Source organism: Miniopterus schreibersii (genome assembly GCF_964146895.1).
Source record: "Miniopterus schreibersii genome assembly, chromosome: X".
Lineage (NCBI taxonomy): Eukaryota > Metazoa > Chordata > Mammalia > Chiroptera > Miniopteridae > Miniopterus > Miniopterus schreibersii.
Genome location: NC_138104.1, coordinates 6,881,158 through 6,905,835, shown reverse-complemented (window position 1 = coordinate 6,905,835; position 24,678 = coordinate 6,881,158). Strand labels below are relative to the sequence as shown.

At 37.3% G+C, this 24,678-nt stretch overlaps 1 protein-coding gene across 4 annotated transcripts in view; it reads left to right on the top strand.

Moving 5' to 3' along the window:
* The window catches only part of LOC308551292 (integrator complex subunit 6-like), a 52,018-nt gene that overhangs the window by 16,180 nt on the left and 11,160 nt on the right, over nt 1-24,678 (top strand). For 2 of the 4 annotated variants that reach the window (XM_081125757.1, XM_081125756.1), the window contains exons 3-10: nt 4,408-4,557; nt 5,352-5,441; nt 5,678-5,861; nt 6,123-6,251; nt 8,571-8,734; nt 10,954-11,106; nt 14,495-14,627; nt 22,336-22,430. In XM_081125757.1, coding sequence (XP_080981883.1) covers nt 4,408-4,557; nt 5,352-5,441; nt 5,678-5,861; nt 6,123-6,251; nt 8,571-8,734; nt 10,954-11,106; nt 14,495-14,627; nt 22,336-22,430 — 1,098 coding nt within the window. Of the gene's footprint in view, nt 1-4,407; nt 4,558-5,351; nt 5,442-5,677; nt 5,862-6,122; nt 6,252-8,570; nt 8,735-10,953; nt 11,107-14,494; nt 14,628-22,335; nt 22,431-23,431; nt 23,543-24,678 lie in introns of all 4 variants that reach the window. The other 2 variants (XM_081125755.1, XM_081125758.1) reach the window with 2 other exon arrangements.

Sequence of the window (24,678 nt, the reverse complement as noted above, 5' to 3'; positions counted from 1 at the left end):
CTTTTAAGCTGATATAACAAGACATGTCTGTGATGTGACTATGTGGAATATGTAGTAGAATCTCTAGTACAGTGGTTTAAATTGGTGGGCTCTCAAGTGAGGTCACCTGGATTCACATCCTAGTTGTATCATTTACTAGTTGTTTTACCTGGACAAGTTGCTAATTCTCTCTGAGCCTCAGCATGCTCATCTATTAAATGGAAATAGTAATAGTTCCTACTTCGTGGGGTGGTAATAAGGCTCAGATGAGAAGGATACATATAAAATACCAATGCTTCACATAAATGAATTCCTGACACATAGGCACTGATAAATATTACCTAGGGCTATTATTTATCATCATCAGCATCACTTTTAAAATTTGACCTGTGAAGACAGTAAACTTCTTACTTTAGGATTTCACCCATCCCAGGTTACTCCTTTGTCCTAAACCTCCATTTTTTAGGTATCCCAGGCTAGAAGTTTTGTAATCATCTTTTACTACCTCTCATTTAAGCCCATAGTCTGTCTGTCACCAAGTACTATCTTGTTTGTTTAAAATGTTTCTCTGTTAACCCCTTCCTCTTCATTCCCATTCTGATTCAGGCCCTGCTTCCCTCTGGCCTGGATTACTACTAGCCAAGCCTCTTAGCTTCTTTTCCTGGCTATAGCTTCTCCTTCTCCAGTCTGTCCTATATGTCACTGCCAGGCTGACCTTCCTGAGACAGTGCTTTGATCCTGTTTCCCCCTGCCTTGGGATCTGTAATGAGTCTATTGTCTGCCAAAGCAAGGCCAAGGTTTCCTGACTGACTTTCAGGTCCTTCTAAAACATAACTGTCCGATGGATATAGGATACCAGCCATACACAAAACTAAAGATTTTCTAGTAGCAACATTAAAAAGTAAAAAGAAACAGGTGACTTACAGTAATATATTTTAACTGAAAACAGTCAAAACATTGTCATTTCAACATGTAATCAGTATGAAAATAAAATATATTTTTTATTCTCTCTTTTCTTTGTTGCAAGTCCTTCAAGTCCCATGTGCATTTTACACTTACATCCATCTCAAATCAGACTTTTCATGTTTCAAGTGCTCAGGAGCCATATGTGGCTAAGGGGTACTGTGTTAGTGCAGCTGTAGAGTGTGACTCGCTACCACTCACTTCCATAAACAAGACATACCTAAATCTTACTTCTTCCTGGTTTGTTCAAACAAAATAGGGATGATAACACCATGCCTATTTTGTTGGTTTTCCCAAGCAAATGTGAGGTGTGGAAGTGCTTTGTGCTTTGTAAGCTGTGAAGATCCATGAGAATGTAGGAAGTTATTATCAGGAGTAAATGCTTTGCTGACATGAGAATAGGATATCTTTGAATAATTTGAAAGAAAATACTCTATTAAGAAGGTAAATGGGCTGGCCAGAATACATTTGTGAAAAAAATGAACTTCAAGCAATGAAAGAATGTAAACGTATACTTTCTCCCACTAGCTCTTCATAATGATCTTTTTGAAAGAAATTTGTCACATTAATAAGGTTCTCTAAATATTTAAATTAATCTTAGGCCTTTTTCCCCCTTCAGTATTCTGAGGAATGGATTTAGGGACATTTAGTTCCTCTCTTGAAGGAGCCAGACTGCTACCAAAAAGCTGATTGCTTTGGGTAGTAAATGTAGCCCATGTGCTTTGTATTACCAAGGTAGGAGAAGCACTCAAATTTCATTCAAATTCATCCACTTCATTACAAAGAATTGGAATTGACCTAAAAACAGAACACCAGTGATTTGGGTGGAGAAATGATTTGTAAAATGTCTTCAACCCATATTATAAAGGAAATTTTAAATAGTAATTATTCTGGCAGGTTGATTAGTAAGATTACACAGTCAGAGAACACGTTATTTTAAATAGTGTTGAGTTATAGGGTGCTTTCTTAAGTGATGTGCAAATCTTAACCCAGCTCTTTACCAAATCAAGTAGTCTACTAGTTTTTCTTTAGCTATGACTTGAGCTATCTTGTGGCTCTCCAAGAGTTCAACATTTGCTATAGATGTAACTCTTAAGTTTACAGTGTAGGAAGTAAAGTCAACTTTATAAAGTGGCTTCTGGGCAAAGGACCCCTACCATTTATAGGTTTTGTCCAAGCCAGAAACCTCAACCTAATGTATGACCCTTTTCCTTTCATCTATCCCTCTAATTAGATGCTAAATCCTTATGACTCCACCTCTGAAATACTTCTATCTGCAACCTCCTCTCCATCCCCACTGCCCTCACCCAAGTTTTCATCCCTTTTCTAATAAGCTATTGCACCAATCTTCAAACCAGTTTCCCTGCCTCAAGCTTCAGCCTCCCCTCCACCCCACAATTTATTCTCCAGCTCACAGCAGAATCAACTTGCTAAAATAGAGATCTGATCATGCCACTCCTCTAATTAAAAACCTCAGGTTATTCCCAGGGCCGACAGATAAGATCCAAACTACTGAGCACAATGTACAAAGCACATTACAGTCAGCCTGACTTATCAGCCTTGCCTTCTGCCATATACCCAGAAAAATGCTAATCAAATTACTTGTGGTTCCCCATGACTCCCTATCCTCTTATGAACTCTGTTCTCTTCCCTTGGCTTGCCCCCTGCACTCGTCACTTCAGTGTGGGGAGTCCCATGATCTTCATGCTGGTAGGCTTCCTCAGACACCCCATGTTCTTCCTTAACTCTTTGATCTTTCTGACTCCATAACTCCATTCCTTATTCCTTTGTGCCAGGAACTCCTCAAGCCTAATTACTCTATATATCCCCAGCACATAACATTCTTCAATTACACAGAATCCCAGGATCTTAATTAAGACCACCTTTACCTTGTATGGTTATGCAGGTTGTGTACTGTTCAGCCTTAGGGGGCACTATGCTCATTCACCATTACAATGTTAATGACTCCTCCAGGGTTGTATCATGCACAGCCTTACACAGTATCCCAGCTTACCTAATCCTCTTCATTTTCAGATAATGAAATTTAGGTTCTAGGAGCCAATAGGTTTGCTCAAGGTCACCCAGATACTTCATGGGAAGGTACCATCAACAATCTGCCCCCTTTCTGCCTCTCAGTCATTCTGATCCAAATTGCTTGCTTCAGGAACCTGAAACTAGAAAAGATAGTATTTGCTATAGTTATATGGATATGGCCAGTATGCATTCAGCTAAACATGAAATTTGAATCATTTAGTTTATTTCTGCATTATCTGCTCTTGCTTTCCACCTCCAGCTGTGCTGGCCTGGTCACATGACTTCAGCACCTAGAATATCACTGCTGCCCTCAGGGCTACCGAGACTCAGGTGGTTGTTTTGTCCTACCAAGATGCCAAACTGTGCTGTCTGCTCTCTCCCTTGCTGGCCTACTCCTTTGTGACCTTACTGTTAGTTGCCTCCTTTTAGCTTCTCTTCTAGGCCTTTTGTGTTGCTTTGTTTTTATAACCATCACTAACCAGTCAACATGACTCTTTCTTCTATTCTACGAACCATTCACTCACATTATGTTGGCTATTGACCTTGGGTCTTTGTTTTTTTCTGCTGTTTAAAGCTGCTGGGTGTGCCTAGGTGATGCTGCTTCTTTGCCAAAAGTTGTTTTTTTGTTTGTTTCTTTTCTTTCTCCCCTTATTCTAGATTTAGGGCTTTCTGAATGCTTGAAGATGCCAGCAGAGTTGTCTCCAAATAGTCGTCATTCTATTCCTATAACCCCCACCTTTACTCTTTTTTTAAAAAAAAAAAATATATATGTTTTTGTTGATTTCAGAGAGAGGAAAGGAGAGAGAGAAACATCAATGATGAAAGAATCATCCATTGGCTGCCTCCTGCACGCCCCTTACTGGGGATCAAGCACAGAACAGGGCTTGTGCCTTGACTGAGAATCGAACTGTGACCTCCTGGTTCATAGGTTGACTCTCAACCACTGAGCCACACCGGCCAGGTCCTACCTTTGTTCTTGCTTGGGAGGAAGAATCTTGTTTAGAAAAGTTCATGTAGATCAGGCACCCAATAGCTGATTGTCTCTTTCAAGGACCAATGGATTTTAAAAACTACTCCTTCCTCTACCCCTTACTCCCCATTATTGTCAAACTAAGGTAAATACTGAGGTGTTTTGGTGGGTGTGTTTGACCCTGAATAAAAAAACTGGATTTCTTGAACCAAAGCCCTCCAGCCTTAATGGACAATGCATTGTTTGTGTCTTTGCCCTTGATCATTAACGCTGGAAGATCTTTCTAAAACTGATGAGCTGCCTTAGTTGCACTTGTTTGGTCCAGATATAGAATAGAATTAGATTAAGGAACTATTAATTTGTTAGAGGTTTGATGCTTGCTCTTTAGTGGTTGTTTGCACTTTATATATATATTGTTCACTGTATAATTGGGAATTTCTTTGTAAATGTTTGGTTTTCAGGCTGGTTGGAAGGAAAATCATGCAACATTCATGAGTGAACTAAAAAATCTTCAGGCTTCTGGACTGACTACTCTTGGTCAGGCTCTAAGATCCTCATTTGATTTGTTAAATCTCAATAGATTAATATCTGGAATAGACAATTATGGACAGGTAAAAAAAATTTTGGAGTGAGTACAACTAATTTATTTTGGTGACTTGGGGTAAGAATTTAAGATTGGGCATGGTTACCAAGTTTTCTGCTTCTTTTCATAACTTCCAAAAAGAGGTCCATATATCTTTTAATTACTTTTTTTAATTACCTTTTTTAGGGGGGTCTTGTATGTGGTTTGATCATAAAATAGTTAAAATTGCCTACCCATGAGATCATTAGATAGATGAGAATGGGATGAATAAAATGCTGAGAAATACTGGGACAAGACTAATGAAACTTTCAGTGCCTTTAACTCCCTCATCCCTCCCAATTCAATGAAAAAGCTCTAGAAGGAGAGGAAAGCAGAATAATATTTGCTGCTGCTACCATTGTCCTTTCCTACTTTGAAAGCTCTGCTCGCAATGAATTAGTAACTGTCCAGGTTGCAGAGCCTAAGTCACTAATGTCTCCTTGTCTGTGCCAGGATTTCAACTCAGGCACGTGGTGTGGGTGATGCTGACATTATAATCTCTTTAATATCTTTTATGATCACTTGGAAAGCAGAGGGAGAGGAGTATTTGGATGTATACTTTGGGAGTTCCTGAATTAAAAGAATTCCTCAGTTTATTCTGAATGTTACCTCTTCAGGGATTGTTATTTTCATTCCCACCCACTCAGTCCCTAATCTTTTCCTTCTTATTTATCCAGGCAAATTTTATCACACTCTTGGGAGATCACTGGCAAGGCAAATGTAAAAGTTTAAATACAATTGTATTACCTTACATGGCTCTAATACTTTTTAAATGTATTTTAGGGGAGAAATCCATTTTTTTTAGAACCATCTATTTTAATTACTATCACAGATGGAAACAAGCTAACAAGTATGGCTGGTGTTCAAGAAGAGGTGAGATTTCATTTTTTAAATTTTCATTTGAATGGCAGGGAACATGCAGCTATTTCTGTGGAGGGCATACATTTCTAGTTAAGAACAAGTTTAATGAAATCTTCCATCCTGGTAATCCCTGAAAGAGTGCTTCATTTTATTGAGTACACGAAAGAAAAGTGAATCCTTTAATTCTTTAACTCTTTCTTCTTGTCTGGGTTGTTATGATGAAAACTTTTCAAATTTTGCCTTACCAGCTTCATCTTCCTTTGAATTCTCCTCTGCCTGGGAGTGAACTAACCAAAGAACCTTTTCGTTGGGATCAAAGGTTATTTGCATTGGTGTTGCGTTTGCCTGGATTAGCTTCTACTGAGCCAGAGCAACTAGGGAGTGTACCAACTGATGAATCTGCTATCACACAAATGTGTGAAGTCACTGGAGGTATTGGCAATATTCACTATTTCAAGAATTCAAGGCAGCAGAGTGTAGTTTTTCTTAAATGCCACATCCAGCCTTTACTTGTTTTTCCTCAGAATTTTTAAACTCTGCTGCTTAAGCTCATTAACAGTGTGATGTTTGCTGCCAATGTAGCTATAATTATTTCAAGTTGTATTTTAGAATTTCAAATGCTTCAATTATACTCTTGTGAAATAGTATTTGATTTGATCGAACTTGTACTCTTTCTTTTTCCTTCCGGTATAGGTCGCTCCTACTGTGTTAGAACACAAAGAATGTTGAATCAGTGTTTAGAATCTCTAGTTCAAAAAGTTCAGAGTGGTGTAGTTATTAACTTTGAAAAAACAGGACCAGATCCGCTTCTTATTGGAGAAGGTACAGTAGATAACTTTGCTTTTACCCTATAGCGTTATTGAGTAGAACCATCTGTGACTGGGAAGACATTAAATTAATCATAATAGACAACAATCTTCACTATCCACATGCATTCAAGTGGTTACAAACATCCATCCAAAAAACTACCATTTATGCATCACCTACATATACATGCCAGGTAGCCAGATTCTAGCAACTTTAACTCACTGTCAAATCTTCTTTAGAAAATTCTTCCTTTTCCTTACCCATTTCATGTTCCCTGGTCCCAGTCTTGGAATGACACTGAATTATTTCCCTCTCTATTCATGAAATATCTGGACATTCACTTCAGAGTGCCAGTGCCACTTAACTAGTTTGGGTCTTGTGAGCACCAAATGTGCCAACCTGTCTTTATGAAATCTTGTTTGTTACCACGTGTCAGCAAGGGATTGTGAATGTTTATGCAGGAATTGCTAGCATTCTCTAAGATCTTACACCAGTATTTTCCTGGACTCTTTTTAACTGCAGAACTTTTTCCCTTCAAATGAGATTTTACTGAAAGTTCAACATCTCAAAATAGATGAAAGCAGAGCTATTTTTGTATAGAGGAAGGAGCTTCTCCCTCAAATCATACCTGCATGGTGAACCTTCTCCTCATTGCTGTCAGTTCACACACCTACACACTTGTTTGCACCTCATTACTGAAGTGCTTGTCTGGTCTGATCTATACATTTTAGTTGCTGTGGCCACAATCAGTGGTAGCTAGCTAGCTGCCTAGAGAAGAAAAGGGAGCAAGTGCATAGGGACAGAAAAACATACATTTCTGTATGAAGCAGTCAATCCTGTGATTATTGACCTTTTTGCTGTTTAGTTCCTGGAACCCTTTGAGAAACTGTTGGAGCAATAGAGACCCTTCTCCCTAGAAAAATGGATATAGGCTGCACACACACAATTTTGTATTTAATTTCAGGGGTTTCTTGGGCTCTAGTTTAAGAACATGTCCCATAGAAGACAGGCCTCACAGCCTACTTTAAATTAATTAAGTTAATCATAAAGGAAGGACATGTTATACTGCTAACAATTGACTGCTCAATCCACAATGTTGTGTTCATTACCTTAACATGCACTGGGAACTTTCATACTGAAACCCATTGGACTTGGTGTCATATAAATAGCTCAGATTTTCTTTCTAGCTCCATTTCCCCTTTGTCCAGAGTTGTTACCCGCTAAGATTCTGATAAAAGCGAAGAACTCTTTCTTTAGAAAAATGCATATCTCCAGAATTGTGAGCTCAACTTCAGGGGGGTCTCCTGTTCCCCTGAAGCCATTACATATGTTCCCTAGAGCCCCAGAGACCCCAAGAAATGTCTTGGTCTAAAGTAGTTACTTGTTTAAAGGAACGCTTAAATAAATAAATCAAATTACCTGTAATTTAGAAAAAAATAAGACTCAAATAATTAAAACATATCTTTTACAAATATAATTTAGATTGATGAATGATCACGTTAAAGGTTATGTAAGTCTACCTTGCCCTATTTCGGGGGAAGCAAATGAAATATGCTAGTTTAAAGAATTAAAATGCACTCAGTATACATTATGCAGCATTATACAATATCAATTTTCCTCGGAATTTTAGTGGTGATGGGGAAACTATACTGAATTAGTCCACAATAAACTTGACACTTTTGGTTTTTCCCTCCCCCAACTATGTACATAGATTTTTTGGTAAACATTCCTTCTACTTTTAAGTGAATTGGATAGTTTTTATTTTGCCTTTGTGGTGTTTAGTAAAGGATACTTTTGTCATCTAATTGGTATTATAAAGAAAATATAAATGGAATTTATGACTTATTTTGTCAGATTTGAAAAATGTAAAGCTATACCAGGGAATGAACAGTTTCATTAGCTTAATTTGGAAAAATAACTCTACTGGTTTGGTATGTTTATGTGTCCAAATCTCAGAAAAATGTAAAACTAATTTTACAATAGTTTTTTATTTTCTGCCTATTTTGGTCTTAATTAAGGACAGGTGGTGTGGGATGTTGGATTAGAAGGGATGGATTAGATGAAAAGAGATTGTAAGGAGAACATTCAAAAATCCTAGTAGAATTGCTTTTTTTCTTCCATTTTTCAGGAATCACTGTTTTGTATTTTGTTTTTAGCTGAAAATTTTGTATGAGAAGATCAGCAGCTTTAAAAAGAAATCCATGCCTTATTTGGGGAGAAAAAGGGACATCTGTAATATTTTAAACAAAAATAAAATTTAAAAAATTAATTAATTAAATTAAAAAAAAAAAAAAAGAAATCCATGCCTTAGTCTGTCTTTTGTTTAACTTTCAGATGGACTTATAGATTCATCAAGGCCAAGCAATTCACTTGCTGCTCAACCATGGCATAGTTGTCATAAGCTCATTTATGTGCGACCTAACTCTAAAACCGGTGTTCCTGTTGGACATTGGCCAATTCCAGAGTCTTTTTGGCCAGATCAGAATTTACCTTCACTAGTAAGTATAAAACAAAAGGGAAACAGCCTTCTGGATTTTCAATTTGCTGGTTGATTTTAAATAGCTTTGAAGCTTTTAAGCCACCCAACCCTATTCTATCTCTTGCTGGAAGTCTAGCTTGTACCAGAAGCAAGAGAAGACTTTCTATTCTGGCATTCTCTCTTTCAGCTGCCTTTACCACTTGAACTGCCCTCTTTAGAGGTTAAAGCATGGCTATTTTTGATGCCGTTGCAATCTGTGGCTTGGTTTTTATTTCAGAGCAGCTGAGTTGATTTACATAGTAAAAACAATGGCTAAGGGCTGGCATTGGTTTTCATGTATATTCTCAGGAAATTAGGACTAGTCTACACCTTGTAAAGGTTCTAGAAACATACTCAAATCATGACTTGGGGTGGTGAACACACAAAGCAATATACAGATGATGTATTATAGGATTGTACACTTGAAGCCTATATAATTTTATTAACCATTGTCACCCCAATAAATCCAACAAATAAAAAAATAAAGTTTAGAAACATATTCAAATCAGAGGTCATTTTACTTCCGCCTAGGGACTCATTAGACAACTAGTGGAACTTTGTGGACCTACTTTGCATCTTTTTGTAATCAATGGACTTGTGTTCCTTAGCAATGTACCTTTAAATGATGGGTAATTAAACAATATTTTTAAAATGATCTCCAAGCAAGAACTTGCCTTTTGTTGACTGCATTTGGTAGACGCGGGTTTGATATTGTAGTTGTTTCTGGTACTAGATGAATTGGCTTTGGGGGTAAGGGTGGTGTCTAGTAAACAGGGACATTATATGAATTTAGTTCTCCTTTTCATCTTCCTTTCTCCCCTCAGGAAGGGAGGGTGAGGGGCACGGAAGGATCACTACTCTTTCAGTTTGAACTGATCTGTAGTCTAAGTTTTAGAAATTTCTGACATGAACTGCATTTTTTTCCTGATTACTATTTTTAGGCTCCTGCATTTTTTTCAGCAATGGCCATGAAAGGACTGAATGTACAATTGAAGAACCATTTCAGCCCCTGCTGTGGGAGAGGGTGAATCTTTTCTTCCTTCCCTCAGGGCTCCAAGGTGGCACACTGGTCAAATCTCAATGTTCAGCTAACTCTCAGCCCCTTCAAACCCCAGAGTGAATGTTCTAGTTACGAAGTCACTTCATCATTACCAGTGACAGGCCTTCACTCATGTCTTTATTGCTTTCTTACAGGTTTAAATCAATAACCTAAAAATATTTGTTTAATTAAAATGAAAACCAGGAAAAACTGGAATAAAGAAATTCCAAGTAACTCAACATAGCTCACATTACCATGCCTTTAGCTTTAAAAGCACATTTGAGGCCTATTTTTCTCAGCTCCCAAAACATCTTGTAGGTTTGTAAGTCATAAGAGCAAGTGGGCAGGTTTTCCTTTTTATAAAGGAAACAGAGATGTTTCGTTATTCATATTAGCCTTATAGTTCTCAGCAAGAATAGGTGAACCCATGCCTCACCCTTGTTCCTGGGACTTGTCCTATCCCCTTATCTCTCCATATTGCCCTTGCTGCCACCATTTCTGTCTCTGGTGCTCTCCATTCCCACAAGCTCCATCTGTTAATAAAATGGCTGCTCCATCAATCTGCTCTGACACCCCAGGCACACAGGCCTTTGCAGCCCAGCCAAAAGCACCCCCAGCTCTAGCTATTCAAGGTAAATGGGAGAAATGCTATAAAAATTCAACTGGAAAAAATTCTACTGGACCCTGGAGTTTTGACTGGCTCCTTTTCACTCTCTATTTTGCCCTTTATAAGCCTATACAATTTGTTCATCTTGCTTGTTAGTGGCTCTAGCTCTTTCATTACCTCCTTAGAAAGCTTCATGGATTTCTTCTTCCTTAGCAGTGTTTGGGCTATCTGTAAGTTCATGGTACAAAGGAATGAATAAAGCCCAGGGTTCATCCTACAGATTGTAATGACTTCTTAAAAATATTCAAAGAAGTTTTGTTTCACTGAAATTGTAGGTATGAGCATTATAATTTACATTTCCCTTTCTCATTGCCAAGTTGGTGGTAGAGATAAAGAATCTCAGTGCCCTTCCTGCATTGAAGCCATTGGTGATGCTTAGAGATCAGCAGCCCTGTTTCTCAAAACACAGGGATGGTTTATAAAAGGGGTTGCAGAATTGTTAGAAATGTAAGCTGGCTCGTAACTGATGATATTTCCCCCTCTTGTTTTTTAGCCTCCACGAACATCTCATCCTGTTGTGAGGTTCTCCTGTATAGATTGTGAACCAATGGTAATAGACAAACTTCCCTTTGACAAATATGAACTTGAACCTTCACCTTTAACTCAGTACATCCTGGAACGGAAATCTCCCCATACTTGCTGGCAGGTACTTATCCTTACCTGTTAGACAAGTATTAATAACCACTCTTGGGTTTGGGAATTGTTTAAGAAATTTCAAAAGTTAATCTGGGAATAATTAGGCTGAGTCTGTTAATGTTTCTCCAAAATGTTATCAAATAAACAACAGAGCCAAGCAAATAATTTCACACTGATAATGAATCATTAGCCATTTAAGGTAGTCAAATCTAATGAAGCTTGTGTATTTGAGAATTTGGAAGCCTATCCAGAGACCCCAGGTTTAGAATCTCTAACCGAAGGGATGTAATTCTATTCAGTTATGGCTTCTGCAGGGTGAAGCAGAACAGATCGGAAGTAAAAGATCTGTTTTTTCTTTTTTTAAAAATATGTTTTTATTGATTTTAGAAAGACAGAGGAAGGGAGAGGGAGAGAAAAACGTTGATGAGAGAGAAGCATCAATTGGCTGCCTCCTGCATGCCCCCTACTGGGGAATGAGCCCCAAACCCAGGCATGTGCCCTGACCCAAATCGAACCTTCGACCTCTCTGTGCATGGGACGCTGCCCAATAAACTGAGCCACACCAGCCAGGGCACAAAATATTTTTGACAAAAAGCCAAAAGCCCTGAAACTACTTTCTGTATTAGTGTAATGTAATCAAACTCTTTTTGTGGTACCAAGCATATTGGTGTGTATAGTGTGGATTTTACTTGAACAAAGCAAATGCACACCATTGGCTCTTCCAAGTGTGATCTTTCAACGAGAATGGCTTGCTGATTTGTTACTGGATTCACCTTTGGATTTTGATTTGTAAAAATCCAGACATGGCAGTCACAGCCTTTTTATTTGTATGTAATAAGGAAGTCTTACACTGTAAGGATGTTTGTTCTGTTTCTAAACTATAGCACCATATAGCAATCAGTAATTGTTAGGTTCTACTTCCACAAGGAACACTTTCAGACTGCCATATGTTTCATGCTAAGTTGCTACTGGTTTTCTTTTAGATACGTAAGTTCTCCAAAGATGCTAAAACTGGGTAGAAAAAAAGGAACAGGCTTAAAGCAAGGATGTAAAAGTGCAAGAAACAACAATCTCATAAATATAACATTGAATGAAAGGAGGCAGGCTTAAAAGGTCACATATTAGCCCTGGCCGGTGTGGCTTGGTTGGTTGGAGTGTTGTCCCATGCACCAAAAGGTTGTGGGTTCGACTCCTGGTCAGGGCACATGCCCAGGTTGCCGGTTCAATCCCCAGTCGGGGGTGTGCAAGAGGCAGCTTATGGATGTTTCTTTTTCACATCAATGTCTGTCTGTCTGTCTGTCTCTCTCTCTCTCTCTCATTCTTTCCTCTCTCTCTCCTCCCTTCCTCTTTAAAAAAAATAAATTAAGAAAAAAAGGTCACATATTGTATGATTTTTCTTTATATGTGTTCAAAAAGAGGTCAAACTGACCTACTCTGTTAGAAGTCAGGATAGTGGTTTCTCTCAGGGGTGCAGAGTAGTGACCAGAAAAGGGCATGAGGGGGCTTCTGGTTGTGTTCTATTTCTTGATCTGGGTGCTAATTACACATTTGCATTCACTTTGTGAACATTCATTGAGCTATAGACTTATAATTCATGCACTTTTTTGAATGTTTGTTTATGTTTCAACAAAAAACACCCAAAATGTACTAGAAATATAGACATGTGGGTTATAGAATGGTAACTTAAAGTCAATATAAGACATTTGAATTTATGGGTCAAAAAAAGTTTGCAAAAAAAGCAAATAAAATTGTAAATTATACCTTTTTCCTAAAAACTCTCTTTTCTATGTAGCACATTCCTTGTCAATGTTCTCCAAAGAAATTGAAATCCTGACCTTGCTCCCTGCATCACCCCTCAAATATGATGCCATATGCCTTTCTCCCTACCTTATGTTACTTTGGTTTAGAGTAGTTTTAATGTGATTAATTATTGGGTGTGAAAAAGAATAAGATGGACCAGGAACCAGGAAATTTGGGGAAATCATAATGGAGACTGGATTTCTGCTGTACAAACTATGTGGTCTTGAACTAGACACTTACTTTTTTTAGACTAGATGGTCGCTAATGATTGCTTTGAACCACTAAATTCTGTGAATCCGCAGGTGATAAGGAATTTGGAAAAACTCAAGGGGCTTATTGGAAATAAAGGAAGGTAGGAAGGGAGTGAGGGAAGAGAGAAAGGAAGTGAGAGAGGAACAAAAACAGTGTTTTTCCTTTCTCAAGAATCATAGGTCTGACCCTTGATGGCTTTGTGTAAGTTTTTTATCCTTTATGATGATTTCCCCCCCTCTTCTATTGTTCGCAATTAAGGAAATAGGGGGGAATCCAACATGGTTTATTGCAGTTTTCTGTTTCTATTAAGTTTCAAATTAAGATATGAAATCTAGTAGATGAGTCATGTTTTAGCACAACTCATTGTTCTGTGGAGTCATAAATTACATAAGAAGAATTTATTCTTAGCTGTAACTAAATATTGCAAAAATTTAGTTACCTGCTAGGTGATATTGCTGGTACCAAGAATTAGCAAGGGAAATGAATCTTGTTTACCATCAGGATTTGACTTTTGTGTTAAGTAATCCTGTTGAAAGACTCATGAAGCACAGAGAAAACATGGTAGCTAGAGGACTCCAGCACAGCATAGCAAGTGTATGGGACCTAACAATATAATATATATCAAATCAAGAATATCAATAATGAATAAGGTGATAGTCATATGTAATAAAGATTAATGTTTTGATCATCATTGAATGTTTCTTCTACCAGTGTAACTTACAAGATAAGTGACTTCCAGAAAAAATCCAAAGCATTTTCTTGCTGCCGCAAAATAATTAGCACAAATGTACCAGTGCCTGACTATTCAGTAAATACTTATTGGATGAAAAATGAATAGTGGGTAGGGGAATGGGGTATCAAAGGGAAGTAAAGCAAGATTTAATAGTAGTACACATGAAGAGTGTTAGCATAATCCTTTAAAAGGGCTGTGTTTTATAATTGCCTGCTTTAGGCAGGGGACCATGTTCCATTTTCCTGAAAGTCTTTACTCTGGTCACCACTTCTTCCTTTGAAAAGTCACTTTGTTTTAATGGCTGGTATTTCAGCCATATTTTCCATTGTGCTAGCCAAGTAAATATTCGGGCATTGTTGATGTAGACTGCAAACTCTGAATGGTTATTGCATAGTACAGTTTCATTTCTTAATACAAGTTACAAAAGAATTGCAATCTGAACATTCTTATTTAGTATGATATATTTGACATAACCATAGGCCAAAAGCACTATTTCCATTTTTAAATTACAATTAAATTGTGCCATAGGTATGGCTATGGAATATTGCTGTGAGTTTGCTTTTACATAAAACCCTCATTGTCATAACTGTATATTACTTCACGTTATTCTCAGGTATTTGTTACTAGCAGTGGAAAATACAATGAACTTGGATATCCATTTGGTTATTTAAAAGCCAGTACAACCTTAACTTGTGTAAACCTCTTTGTGATGCCCTACAACTACCCAGTTTTACTCCCTCTTTTAGGTAAGTAGAGTATGTCCTATTTAGTCATCTTTAAAATACAACCAAAAATACATGATGGTCTAAGCACCTTAAATCTAGTCAAAGAGTAATTAATATCTGGGTATATAAAAATCTAAAAACTGATTTGAAAGGATAAAATTTGCATACTGTTCTCTGTTTGGTCTTCTTTTTGTTGTTTTTACATCAAATAGGAGAGGCATTTAAATTCTGGTATGTGATTCTTACGCTGTTCTTCAGGTTGCAAGGTCCAATGCTGCCACCCCTCCACTCCAACTCCCAGTTTTTTGTGTGCATTTTTAAAATGTGTTTTATTGATTTCATAGAGAGGAAGGGGAGGGAGAGAGAGATAGGAACACCAATGATGAGAGTCACTGATAGGCTGCCTCCTGCACACCCCCTACTGGAGATCAAACACACAACCCAGGCATGTGCCCTGACCCGGAATCGAACCACCATCTCCTGGATCATAGGTCAACACTCAACCACTGAGCCATGCCAGTCGGGCGCCAACCCCCAGTTTTAAGTGCACTTGCCTTTTTCATAGACTTGTTTGAGCCAAAAAACCCAAAACCATTGATTGGGTTTAATACTACAAAAATATGATCCTTTTCTTCAGAAAATACAGCTTCAATGGGGAGTATTGGCTCACACTAATCCCTCCACAAAAGAATATTCAATGCTCTTGAGGCATCTGTTTTAGGCACAGTAGCAAGTTATGGCAATCAGTACAAGAGTAAATTCTGCAATAACTGTAGTTATAGAAGCTGTGGTTTCCATGGCAATATTCTAAAAGGAACAACTCCAGAAGCTATTACTCAGGTATCACTGAAAACATGTGTAGAGACTTTTTCTTCATTTAAAGAGCCACATCTGTTTTAGAGTAATATAATACCACATGGTATCCTTCTAGTTGTAAAGTTGTGAACATTTTTATTTGGTGGAGCCTCTTAACTTTTGCCAAAAGAACCAAGCCTTTACTGAATTCTAATAGTCATTAAAAGCATAATGTTTTTTATTATGGTAAGTGAAATAAGTCAGACAGAAATAGACAAATACCATATGATTTCATGTATATGTGGAATTTAATGAACAAAATAAATGAACAAACCAAAAGCAAACTCATAGATGTAGAGAACTTTTTATTTTTACTTATTTATTTATTTTTCCTTTTTATGGTTGACAGATAGGAGTGGGTTAGGGGGATGGGTGAAAAGGGGGAAGGGATTAAGTTGTGCAAATTGCCAGTTATAAAAACTGTCATGAGGAAGTAAAGTACAGCATAGAGAATATAGTCAATAATATTGTAATAGCTATGTATGGTGTGAGATGGGTACTAGACTTATCTGGGTGATCATTTCATAAGTTATATTATAAATGTCTAATTATTTTGTACACCTGAAACTAATATAATATGGTATGTCACCTATTATTGAAAAATAAAAATTATTGAAAGAAGCGTAAGATTTTTAGTGCTATAAGTACTATATATATTAAATGTACTGAAAAGGCAATTCTTTCAAATGTTGCAAGTTAAGGTTAAGAATGGGTGATCATAAATACATTAGCTTGATTGTTCTGTATAGCCTATCTACTTTATTTCTTAGTCTAATCTAAAAGTATCCTTTAAAAGGTGATTGCCTGGTCAGGCGTGGCTCAGTTGTTGAGCATCGATCTAGGATCCAGGCGATCGGGGTTTGATTCCTGGTCAGGGCACATGCCTGGGTTTCAAGCTCGATCCCCAGTCGGGGGCATGCAGGAGGTCGCCGATCAATGACTCTCTCTCATCATTGATGTTTCTATCTCTCTCTCCCTCTCCTTTCCTCTCTCTGAAATCAATAAAGACACATTAAAAAGAAAAAAGAAAAAAAGAATTATTAAAAGGTGATTGTCACTGATATAAATATAAGTTATGTCTTTGAGATTAATAAGACTACCAACAAAAAACAACCTGTATTTTGTGGATTTACTTACCCCCCCCTCCCACACACACCTTTTTTAAAATATGTCTTTATGGATTTCAGAGAGAGGAAGGGAGAGGGAGAGAAAGAGATAGAAACATCAATGATGAGAAAGTAATTGATCGGCTGCCTCATGCATGCCCCCCACTGGGGATCAAGCCCACAACCCGGGCATGTGTCATGACCAGGAATTGAACCAGGATCTCCTGATCATAAGCTGATGCTCAACCACTGAGCCATGGACCTATTTCTGTTTTTTAAATATTTTTATTTTATTTGAGAGAGAGAGGAAGACAAGGGAAAGAAACATTGATCGGTTGCTCCCTGTTGTACCCTGACTGGGGATTGAACCCACAACCTAGGCATGTGCCCTGACTGGGAATTGAACCAGCAACCTTTCAGTGCATGGGACAATGCTCAACCAATGGAGCCACAACGGGCAGGGCTCACTTTCTATTTCTTTGCTGAGGTTTTCTGTTTTTTTTTTCATTTGTTTCAGGCATGTCTATAATTGGTTGTTGAAATATTTTTTATTATGGTGGGTTCTTTAAACTTTTATTGAATATTTTTAACATCTCTGTCATTTTGGTGTTGGTGTCTTTTTTATTTTAATCCTCATCTGAGAGTGGAAGGGAGAGAATAGAGAAACATCGATGCGAGAGAGACACATCAATTGGTTGCCTCTAGCATGTGCTCCAACCGGGCCCAGGGATCAAGCCTGCAACCAAGTTACGTGCCCTTGGCGGGAATCAAACCCGGGACCCTTCAGTCCGCAGGCCGACCCTCTAACCACTGAGCCAAACCACCTAGGGCTGGTGTTGGTGTCTCTTGATTGTCATTTTGAATTTGTTGTGAGATCTTCCTGGTTCTTGATATGGTGAGTGAATTTCAATTGAAACCTGGACATTTTCAGCATTGTGAGTGTGTGGATCTTTATTTAAACCTTCTGTTTTAGCTCGCTTCTTCTCACACTCCTCTGGCAGAGATTTTGAGTTACTGCCTCATTAGTGCTAGAGGGAGGGAAGTCCAGGTTCCCCACTTGGCCTCACTAGAATACCTCCCTGGCTGAGAGAAGTAACAATTCTTTGTTACTCCTCCCCACATGGTCTCCACTGACACCATAAGGGTGGAGGTGGCCTCATTACCGCAGGGCAGTGGAAAAGTTCTTTAGAACTATTAGGGGTTGAATTCCAGCATTTCATCTTTGGTCTAAACTCAACCTGTCTTCCAAATTCTTGCATGAAAGTGCCCCTAAATAGAGTACCTCGTCTTCTATGAGAAACTGAGATACATAGCACTTTTATAATAGCAAGACCCACCCTCTAAAATTGGTCTTTGATGGTCTTAGGTAATAGAGGTCAGATGTGGACATGGCATAATGGTTAAGAGGAAGCATTCAGTTCTTCCTTTGCCTCAAACCTTCTCTGCCTAAGTTGCCACATTCCCAGACTCCATAGTACTATGTAAGGTCAAATCCTGACACTGTCCTGGTTACCTCTTAGTCTATATCACTCTATTCCTTAAATGTCAAGTTCTCCTTCTCTCTGAAATGTCTTCTAACACCAGAGAGACATATGTGGCATTTGCTCCTGGTCCTTCTTAACCTACAACACTGAGAATCCAACCCTGCCTAGAGCATCATGATCCCTTTGCAAATATCCCAAACCAGAAACCCCAGAGGCATCTTTGATTTCTCCCCCGTCCCTAACCTCACATATTCATTTTGAGGTCATCCCATCCTTGACTCAGTTCCCGTTATGCCCTTTTGCCTCAAATATCTATTTCCAGGCTTTTCTATAATCTGCATCTTCTAAGAAGCGTGGGGTTTTTCGCACACCCTTTGAGGCTGAAGGTCGGTGTACTCATGTATCCCGAAGTTGGATTTTATGTTGAGGTTCTAAAATAGACACTTCTTACATTTCCACCATTACTTCATTTTCTGGGTTGTGTAGCTTTCATAGTGCTTAAGTGTATGAACTGTATGGCATAGCTACCCTGATATGAATACTGGCTCTGCTGTTTGCTAGCTTTGTGACCTTGGATAATATACTTAACCTCTCTGTGCCTCAGTTATTTCATCTATAAAGTGAGAATAACGATAGTACCTACCTCAAAGGGATTTAGTTGGAATTAAATGAATACAGTTAATTGCCTACAACTCACCTGACGAATAGTAAGTGCTCAATAATGCTATTAGCATTATTAATAACTATGTTATCTTAGTAGCTCTTAAAGGCACTATTTCATACTAAAGATAATATGAAGTTACAGGATGGTTTCACACTTTTAGTGGACAGAGCATTTAGTACAAACGAAAGTTAAGTCACATACACTTCATAACGCCCAGAAACATCAATGTATTACTGCACAGTACGATAACTGTCCAAGAAGGTGACCTCTGTTTCTTTATCAATTCAAGATTACCATCAAAAGTAGTAAAAGGTTTAATTATTTAAACACTAAAGTGTACCTGGGATAGATAAGTGAGGCTTAATTGGATCAATGCACTATCATAAGAATCACATTAGTAGGGCTGTAACCAGATTATAATAGTTGGCGAACAGACTATCTCTCAATTAGGAAATTAAGAATTTTTTGTTGTTGCTGAGAACTAATAACTACAGAAATTAAGGAATTTATGGCAACTTTTCTTTTCTTTTTCTTTTTTAAAAAATATATCTTTATTGATTTCAGAGAGAGGAAAGGAGAGGGAGAGAGAGAGGAACATCAATGATGAGAGAGTCATTGATCGACTGCCTCCTGCACGCCCCCTACTGGGGTGAAGCCTGAAACCCGGGCATGTGCCCTGACCAGGAATCAAACCCTGATCGCCTGGATCCTAGGTCGACGCTCAACTGCTGAGCCACAACTGGCTGGACAACTTTTCTTTTTTAAAATATACTACATTCAATTTGCCTGGTTTCTTTTTTTAATTAAGAACTAGGGACTTGTGTAAAAAATAAAATTTAACTCCATGTTGAGACCAGGAGGAGCAAAAGAGAATAAATGAAGGAAGATACTTTGATGTGTACTAATCAATGTATACTCAGTGCTTTACAGCTTGCACCATTTCTCATTTTATACGGTGTTTTCATGTACATAATCTAATTCTCAGAACAATCTTGTGTGGGAAGGAAGTTAGCATTAAATGGACTTTGTAGATGGAATGGAGGCACAAAAAGGTGAAGTAATTTCTCAAAGCTCACTCAGCTAAGAATGTGGCTGATCTTGGACTCAAACCCACATCTTCCTCTTCTTTGAAGCTGGAAATGGGGAGAAAGGAACTGGAAGAGGACATGTCAGTAATTTTTGAAGTGTTGGCAGTATCATTTTAATCTCGTTCTGCACTCTCTTGTCTTTCAACTGATTGTTGATGACATCTTTACTGTACCCTCTTAGAGACTCCATGTGAATGGAAATTTAATACCATGGAAACTATTTTCTGAGCTATAGAGATAGTGACTACACAGCACTGTCACCCTAACAGATCTCTACCCTTAATTTCAACTGTGGAAGATTTTCTTTCTTCCTCACACCCATTTCAAAAAATCCTCTGAGAAATAATTAGACTAAATTAGCTCCTGAGCAGAATCATTGCAATCAGCATTGTTAGAAATATTAAAACTATTATTGACTTTCATTATCTAATCTATTTACATTCAAATATCTCTCCAGTCTTATGGTATTTAAATTTTTGTTAGTTTCCAAAATATGCCTAATTCCCAACAGACTTCACATAAAGACACAATTCAAGATATGAATGGTCTCTAAAAGACCTGCATGCTATAATGAGTCAGCAGTCTCTTCAGATCTTTTTTCTTTGTTCTTTCTACCCTGTTCCAAAAGAACAAAAACCCTACATTTTATGACTGTGTAAATTCATTTAAATTAGTTTCAACAGGAGTGAATAATTTATTGTAGCAATAAAAGGAAGAAAATACATAGTTGCTTTTCTTACCTAAAGTAATTCAGAATTTCAAAGAACAGCCTATTTGTAGAGAAATTATACATATGGCATAGAAATGGTCTTGTCATTGGAAGTAAAAGCATTTGTTTTGGGATAAGAGCCAATAAAACCCGAAGAAACAAAATAGAGGTTGAATTTTTATCTTTCATATTTATAGTAAGTGTGGCAGGCTCATGTTGATGTCTGGGGATATCAATCTTGAATTATGTTAGAAAAAAATATTTTTTCTTATCCTCGGAAGGAAATAATGCGATGTTTTAGAAATTTTTGTGTGCTGTATGTAATGCATTTAGATTATTAAAATAATTAAGGTTAAGTGTGAAACCATAGGGATATCAGCTTATTTAACCAAAATATCTTTAGTTGTGTCAATGTACATGGTATTAAAGAAACATATTTAATTGTGCAGAATTTAAACCAACCTAACATCTCTACTTGCTTTTACTAGTGCCATCACCCAATTTTTTTAAATAATTTTTTTATTTTTCAATTACAATTGACATACAATATTATATTAGTTTCAGGTGTACACCCCAATGAATAGACATTATATAACTTAGTAAGTGATCATTCCGATAAATCCAGCACCCATCTGGCACCATACATAGTTATTAGAGTATTATTGACTATATTACCTATGCTGTACTTTACATCCCCAGGACTATTTTTTAACTACCAATTTGTACTTCCTATTCCCTTCACCCTTTTCACCCATTCCTCCATCCCTCTCCCATCTGGCACCCAATTGTTAACTAACACTTGAGAGGCTCAAAGTTTGGCTTAAAATGCCTGACTACTGAAATCAAAGAAATAAAGAGGGGGAAAATATGACTAACAATGTATATGCTGATTGTGGAGAATCCAAAACATAATTTGAGCTTGCCATCATTACCTAGAAATTAGAGGCTTAGCTTTTGTTCTCATATACTTTGTAAAGTCCATTACCTTGGCCTTTCAGCAAAAAGTATAACACTATTTTTTATTATTGAAATATATTTGATATATAACATTATATTAGTTTCAGGTGTACAACATAATGATTCAATATTTGTATATGTTGTGAAATGACCACCACTAGAAGTTTAGTTAATATCTATCATCCTACATAGTTACAAATTTTTTTCTTGTGATGAGAACTTCTAAGATCTACTCTCTTACCAACTTTCAGATATGCAATACAGTATTATTAACTATAGTCACTGTGCTGAACCTAACATCTGCATGACTTATTTATAACTGGGAGTTTGTACTATTTGACCACCTTCAGTCATTTCACCCACCCACCCCCACCCCAAGCCCACCTCTGGCAACCACCAATCTGTTTTCTATATCTATGAGTTAAGTTTGTTGCTGTTGTTTTTCACATCCTCTATTTAAATAAAGGGAATATTCCATCAACCAGTGACCATGGATTCCCTGACAGGTGGAAATTAAGACAGTAGAGTTACCAATATGTAAAAGGTCAAAAAAATATTTCACATGGATCAGAGTTAGTGTTGCAATATTATATTTTATGTAGCTTCACAGGCAAAAGAGAAATATGTAACTTGAGATTTTACTTCATTTTCTAGAAAAATACTATATATAATTTTGGGAAATAGTACCAAAAAAAAAAAAACACAAACAAACAACAACAATCAAATAAACTCTAATGAAAGTTTCATCTAATGTAATTAAAACTTGAGATTTCTAGGAAATGATATAATAGATGTGGGCTGCTTGATTTAGATCTTGGTATTTGAGACTGAAATAATATAATATTTGGTTTGATTTTCTCTTACAGATGACTTGTTTAAAGTTCACAAGCTTAAGCCAAATCTGAAGTGGCGACAGGCTTTTGACAGCTACTTAAAAACTCTGCCTCCATATTACTTATTAGTATGTATTTATGTGTATATATGTATTAACTCTATCAGTGATGATTCTTGTCACAAGAAATGTCAATGAACCAAAAACTTTACCCCTGAAATGAGATAGTTTTTTTAATTTATAAATATTTGTGTCACCATTGTTTTCTCAAATTATGTGTAAGAGCTTGGAGATGTCATAGTGGCACAAAAAGAACTGTTTTATTTTATTTCCTTTAACTGCCATGGTTATTTTTATAAAGCACATCTGTATTTCTCTTATTAAAATTAACCTTATGAAATCGTAATTTTGGAATTTAAGAAGACTAGATCTGGATTCATGTACTATATCAACCTCCCTTTTTAACTCTAGAAGTTCTCAATATGGAGTTTCCCTCTGAAAAAAATTCTGAAGACATTATATTTACTTATAGACTATTAAATGTGTCCTAGACACAGCACGAAGCAGAGGCACTAATGCGGCGGGGGGAGGGATCCAAAAAGAGTAATAAATTACTTGGCCTCATTTGGATTTTTACAATTGGAGAAACATATTTGTGATGATTTTAAACTGGTCACATAATCTAAATCAAGATTTATCAAAATCATTTCAGAGGTGGATGTGGTAAATTTTAAATCAAGTTTCTAGAGGTGAAAAGGCAGAGCCATGATGTCTGGTGTCCCTGGGAAGAGAAATTGGGGTGTGTTATTATTTACCATGGCAGGAATGGGGTGCACAATAAATTGCAATATGAACTAATTTTATGACTTGGGAATTAAGACCAAAAGCAATTTACCTGTTTGAATTTGTTACTTGCTCTTCTTACCCCACTCTCTTCTGATTTTTTTTTACTTTCTGCTCCTTACTTCTCTGCTATTTTCATTGCCACTTTTTAATGTTCCATGTTTGGTTTTATGTGCAGCACCTTGACTTCTAAGAAATGAATCATGTCCCTTTGCCCCTTATAACTGAACTTTGAGTATTTTAAGATTTATTCTATTCTTACTGTTGTGTATTTTGTTTCCTTATAGCCATTAAAGAAAGCACTAAGGATGATGGGAGCTCCAAATCTGATATCAGATAATTTAGATTGTGGACTTAGTTACAGTGTTATCTCTTACCTTAAAAAACTCAGCCAACAGGTAGTATTGGTAAAAAACAAACAAACAAAAATCCTTTGCCCTCAGAAGTGCATTTCCTTATTCTCTAGTGTAATTGTAATTTTTCCAATTAAATGTGTATATATTTCTACACTTTATGGATTAGTACTAATGTGATTCTCTATGGCTTCTAGCTTCACCATTAAACTTCAGTTAAGGGTCTGTCAGTATCATCTGATGCTGTGCCATTTCTCCTTTTGCTTGCCAGTTTGTCCTACCCACAAGCTGGTTGATATTTTACGGCCTAAGAGGGACAGAAACTTAATAGAATTATTTCATGGGTCACATTTTGTCTATCTTCAACCTAGTTCCTTCTCAAATCACATTGGGGTATTGCATCCCCCTTTTTAGGTCAGCATATTGAGGCATGGTGTGATTAAATTACTTGCCTGAAATTTGTTTTTTAGCAATAAATATTCATATGCTTTTTCTTGGAGAGGGGGAGATGAAACCAGTGTTCCTCACACTAGAGGGTGGTAGGCTTCAAGGGGACCTGAAGAGCGGAGTTCAATCTTCTCTCTTCTTGCCCTCCATCTGTTACTTTATACCCACACCTCATTTACCATTATTCACCTTGTCCCTTGCCTGCCCCTCTCTATTAGTACCTCATACTCCACTCACCCTTACTTATCATACCTCTCACCTCTACCTAGCCCATTCTTGCAGGATGGAAATGTTTGAGAACTACTGAGTTAGAGCTTTACTGACATACAAATGTGTTATGTTTTATGACATTCATGCAGCAGCTTTACTTATGCACAAATGTAATCCCAGGGAGAGAATAGTAGTAGCATTTGCAGGGACTATAATGCTTCAAGTTCCACATGTTTGGAAATTGGACCTTTAAAAAGGGTAGTAAGCAAAAAAGTGGCAGATTTCACTCAAGACCCAAAATGCCTCCACAATTTGGGATGCTGACACACCTTACAGGGAACTGGCAAAAACTTAAGTATGCTCTGGAGTTAACCAGCTCCCACCAGTCCAGTGTGCTCATAAATACAAAGAAAGGAAGGGCAAACCCAGATATCTGGTCTATTAGGTGTCCCCTTAACCCCTTTTCCTCTCTGCTGATATGTTTTTGTTGTTAATGTTTTTTTGTTGTTGTTGTTATTATTTAT